We start from the raw sequence: 5,259 nt of genomic DNA on the forward strand, positions 1-5,259 counted from the left end.
TATTAGATATACAGTAAGAAGAGACCCTTGCAGACATTTCTTCAGATTGTGAATGGATTATATAGATAAACCGAGCGCTTCCATTATAGCATAACTGAGTTGATGGGAAGCGACTGAGCTGACTTTAAACATGCATACAGTCAATTATGAGATTGTAATTTGTAAAAATGATCTTTATCTGACTTGGATTTGGAGGTACTTTACTGCCGTTGTATGTCAAAGCCTCTGCTTTGCAGAAGTATACTGCAGCAGAAAGAGTTTGACATTAGGTTTCATCACTGACTTTGGGGATTATGGTGTCATCTAAAACATAATTATTTTGCTTTCATATAAACCATAAAATACGTTATTTTGGGCCTTTTTGAAGTGCTGACTATTGCAATAGTCAATATCTAATAAGAATTTTAATTTATTATATTGCTATTAAAACTGTAGTCTCAGCCTCAGACTTTATGTCCATGGAACGTTGGCTAAAGGTCGGTCGCATTTCAGGAGTTTCGAAGTCATGTGTCGGATTGGTTAAATTATACAGGATTTCCGCGTTCTTTAATGTTTCTTCTGGAAACAAAGATGACGTGGTACTGAACCCCTCTAAGAAAGCTGTTGTGGTTATAGCTGTGACGACAAGTGCTTATTAGCATCAACTAAACTCAATATATATTCAAATGTATGTGAAATATTTAAAGTTTGTGGCATAGAATCTTTAGAGTTTTACACACTGGTCTGTTATTTTTGCGTCTTTTGCATGCCCTGAAACGTGACGCTGAATGAAATGAAGTGCGATTGGTTGTTTGACATGTCGATCAAACAGCCTCATGGGTGGGCCTTGGCCAATGAAAGCTGCCATGTATTTCAGTCTTTGTTTTCTGATTGGTCAGATGGCTGTCTGTCTAGAGGTCTGGCTATGCGATACTATTAATGCCACAAGCTGCTTACCATAGTTACAACTCTGACAAGTTTCCATAGACGACAGTTAAGAAAGATTCAGATTTGCCCTAAGTTGTCAACCAATCACAACAGACAGAACCATTTGACCAATCAGAGCCCAGTAGACTCTAGGCAAGAAAAAAGCTTTTTTTAAACACTCCAAGGTACAGGAAGTGTATATTTATTATTATTATTATTATTATTAATACATTTTGTAATAGATTTTTTGTTTTTTTCACAGCCCTCCTCTATGACCCCTGCTATAACTACACTGTGCTGGATGATTTACGGAGAGCCACCAGCAATCAGTTACAGTCTTCATATTACGCTCGATACACCTCTAAATTATTGTGTGACCAATATGTCAACTGGGTGGGCTGGTACCGTCTCTTCATTCGTGGACAGAGCGTTCAGATGCCGGACACATGTGTTGATCAGCTAAGCTGTGGCACTCATGCTCCTCTGTGGCTGACCAGTCCACACCCACGAATTGAGGATGGCGTGGTGATCCGAAACGTCTGCGGTAATTGGTGGAACGACTGCTGTGGTTTCCGTTCAAATCCCATTAAAGTCAAAGCCTGCCCAGGCAATTACTACGTCTATGAGTTCGTTCAGCCAAATTTCTGCTTTGGGACCTACTGTGCAGGTAACGCATACAGTATTTTGCATTATGTATTGCGTCTATGAGTTTGAAAGAACATCTGTCTGTTTTACATGAATTATTATTTATTAATTCCTTTTGCAGATGTTAGGAACATTAGCATCTATAATTTTACTTCGGATCCAGCCTGGGCAGGTAAATGTATTATACTATACCTTCTGACTGCTGAAGTTACGTATCATGAAAATCTGTGTCATGTAATAGGAGTGCATGTTGTGTTTGGATCTTTACTTACGTGCATTGTGTAACTTGCGGAGAACGAAATGATGCTACACTGGTCGATGGTAACCAAAACCATCAGGCCATTGAGGGCTCTTGGAGTTTCTCAGTTGGATTCATGTCTGGAGAAGGTATGCTTTTGTCATTCAGAAGCTCTGGGCTGGGCTTTGTCATGCACCAGGAGGGACCCAGAGTCCAAAACACCAGTGTAAAGTCTGATCAACACTTTCATCATGGTACCTAACAACAATAAGGACCAACCAAGCTGGATGAAGTTGCAGGCAGCACAACATTGAACCTCGCTTCCAGCTCCCCTTGTGTACAGGCCTTCTCCAAGGATCTCCTCCATGCTCTTGCGGGGAGACATGCCAAACCTCCGTACGATAGCACGTATGGATGGACTACTCGTGTGACCTGATTGGGTGCATGTGCTGCCTCACAAAGTAAAGAACAAAAGAGAAATCAGTCAGGAAGGACAGGAAGAACAGGAAGAGAGCGATTGTCTGTGGCAGCTGTCTGTAAAACCTCTCCAGTGCACCTGTTGTAAAGTTTATTTGCACCAAAGCATGATGTAGAATCACTTATGCTTTCTAACCGGACGCATGTCATTAACCCAGATCGCTTGACATAATGTACAAATTCTGTGTGTTCGTTTTGGTTTTGCATTATTTTTATATGTATTACACCTTTACTTGTTGCTTCTTCAAAGACATTTAAAGACCACAATATAGAGAATTACATTATCATCAAATGCGAGCTTCATAAATCACTTTTAATCCAATTTTTGTTCATTCAATTTTGAAGCACCAGCAATATTTTACCCGTTCGGCTCAGCGGCAGGAGACACAAATAGTTCTGCTTTAGAAGATGGAAGCTCTCCTGTTATTCAGCTGTCGAGTTCATTTCTGTTCTTTGGCCACTCGTACCAGCAGATTTACGTAAGAATTCACCTCCATCTTTATTCTAGGTCTCAATGTGATTGGTGAATATTTTATAAACTCATCCTTGATCAGTGATTTTGACGATGTTTCTCATGTTTCAGGTGAATAATAATGGATACCTCACATTTAACCAGGCTTTGTCAGAATATACTCCCTACTCGTTTCCCGCTAACAGAAGTCAGGATATAATTGCTGGTCTCTGGACTGATCTTGACAACCGTGTGAAAGGAGTTGTTTCATATCAGCAGTACATTAACGGAGGTCTTCTCAATCGAGCCAATCAGGATATAAAGACATATTTCCCAGATCTGAACTTCATCGCTTCTTGGGTCTTCGTTGCGACGTGGGATAAAGTCGCTTACTATGCTTTGACCAATACAGTAAGTCTAATATTCTTCTGAACACTTAATTTAAGACATTAGATTATAAGTGACAGAGAAAATAGTAATAGATTAAGATAATAAACCAATGAGGTCAGACAGTAGGTAATCAAGATTGCCTTGTTCACTCAGAAGCTGGATGTATCCCACTTATTACATATAACTCGCCAAATAAGTAAATAATTTAGACACAACATCTAAAAATTTGAGTTCTTTTATTAGTTATTTAAAAGCAAAGCTTTAAGATATTTCAAGTCAGATATGTAAGGCATCAGAAATGACAGATCAGTATCAAGTATTCCAGAGAGCCGTGTAATAATGCTCATATACATTAATACTAAATGTATTTGTTAAAGTAAGTCTTTTTTAATCTTTTTAGGAAACATCGTTTCAAATCGTTTTAATTTCAGGCGGTAATTATTCCTTTATTCTGATGAATTATGGAGACATTGCTGTAACAGAACATCCAGTGCAGGTAAAAGAAACCAGTTTTCTGTATTGTGAACAAAATGTTCCTACTATAAAAAAAGTATATGTACTCTATAAATACTGTTTATATTTTTTCTCCACGCTTTCAGGCTGGTTATGACACAATAAGCTCCACAAACTACTTTGTGATTCCTGGATCAAACCTCGGCAGCTTCATCTCAAACCTCAGGAACTCCAGTAATGTTGGTGTTCCCGGTCGATGGGTCTTCAGGGTGGACAGCGAACCAAACAAAAGTAACCCAGAAACTGATTTAACAAACCAATGTTATGACACATGTCTCAACACATCAAACTTCTTTTGTTTGGCCGTACTACCAGTCAACAGATAATTCATCATTTCTGTGTGTGTTTCCCTTCAGATAACATCGTTGGACTTAAAGCGAAACTTACCTCATTTTCTGACCTAACAGATAATGGAAACATTCAGATGGTTTTAGATCAAGTAAGACACAAACACGACTATAAATACCAAATGTGGTGATAATAGACAACAGGGAAAACGTTTGAACCGTTTCTCTTTTTTTTTTTTCAGTTGAAACAGGTGCTGGTTAGGAACGGTCTGTCAAACAGCATCGAGCTGAAGCTAAGAAAAGTGCAAAAGATAAAGCCATGATATCAGTCTTCAAATAAAATATTTTTTTTGACAGCATTTTTCTTAAAAAACGTAATGTAATCTTTGTATGACTGTGTCCACTAAAGAAAACATTCTGTATCATGCGTGTCTTCTGTTATGCTTTATGAACCTGTGTTTTTACCCAGTGTTGCCTTAGTAAAGAGTGTATGATGGGATTTTAATAAATGTGATGTTCTTGATATTTAACAGGGACAATGGACAGTCGAAAAATTTGAATTGGCTACAGATTTAATTTGATCTACTATCCTTGGCAGGAGAGTACAACATTATGTAAAAAAAATATCAATACAATGGCACTAACGAGTGAAATCACAAAGCACAGAAATTCATTTAATCATTTATTGATTCATTAATACAGTGAACCGGTGCGTCTGGCTGTGCTTTTACATTATTATTATTATTTTTTTTTTTTAGGTTATCCAGATTTTCCTTTGATCATATGCTTGGGCAAGAAGTAACAGCTGTTTTTGTCTTATATATAATGGGTCATATGGACAATTTCTATTACACTTTATGTAGTTTTGCATTGTAGAAAGCCTTAATCCGTCATCATTTCCTACCAGTCTTTTTTTTAGTAAACTATTTCTTCTTCATCTGCTGTCAGGTTAAGAACTGCATTTTTTTTTCTTAGCAGAGTGTTTTGAAAAGGAATGTCACTCAACAGGAAGACGGACTCTTTCTTTAATTCAGTGTTCTCACGGTAGAAATGATCGCTGTCTGATCATGCGCTGCTATCAAACAAATGTACAGTAAGAGCTATTTCACCAAACCAGATCTGTAGTATGTGAAAAATTTAAGCATACATGTAAACACCTTTTGTATTAATCAAACTTACATAAGAAAAACACACTATTACATACTATTACTGTAATGACTGGTCGAAGACAGGAGGATCCATTTGCGACAGACTTTATTCGTGGTCGGACAGGAGGGTCAAACAGGAGCGAACAGCGATATACAAGGGGAATCCAAGAGACGTAAACAATAACAGGCAGAAGGTCGGTAGGC

General features: G+C 37.9%; 2 protein-coding genes across 2 annotated transcripts in view; both read left to right on the forward strand.

Annotated features, from left to right (window-relative positions):
- The first annotated feature begins 815 nt into the window (after positions 1 to 815).
- LOC122355353 (sushi, nidogen and EGF-like domain-containing protein 1) lies at positions 816 to 4,329 on the forward strand. The gene is made up of 9 exons (XM_043253522.1): positions 816 to 819; positions 1,169 to 1,573; positions 1,673 to 1,723; positions 2,612 to 2,745; positions 2,850 to 3,128; positions 3,508 to 3,603; positions 3,707 to 3,851; positions 3,977 to 4,059; positions 4,150 to 4,329. The coding sequence occupies exons 1-9, from the start codon at positions 816 to 818 to the stop codon at positions 4,228 to 4,230; spliced, it is 1,278 nt and encodes a 425-aa protein (XP_043109457.1). The 3' UTR covers positions 4,231 to 4,329.
- Positions 4,330 to 5,121: 792 nt separating this feature from the next.
- LOC122355354 (dedicator of cytokinesis protein 1-like) overlaps positions 5,122 to 5,259 on the forward strand; it is a 61,773-nt gene continuing 61,635 nt past the window's right edge. The window contains exon 1 of the mRNA XM_043253523.1: positions 5,122 to 5,228. Within this exon, the coding sequence (XP_043109458.1) occupies positions 5,122 to 5,228 (107 nt within the window). The remainder of the gene's footprint in view (positions 5,229 to 5,259) is intronic.

This window comes from Puntigrus tetrazona, chromosome 12 (assembly GCF_018831695.1).
Source record: "Puntigrus tetrazona isolate hp1 chromosome 12, ASM1883169v1, whole genome shotgun sequence".
NCBI lineage: Eukaryota > Metazoa > Chordata > Actinopteri > Cypriniformes > Cyprinidae > Puntigrus > Puntigrus tetrazona.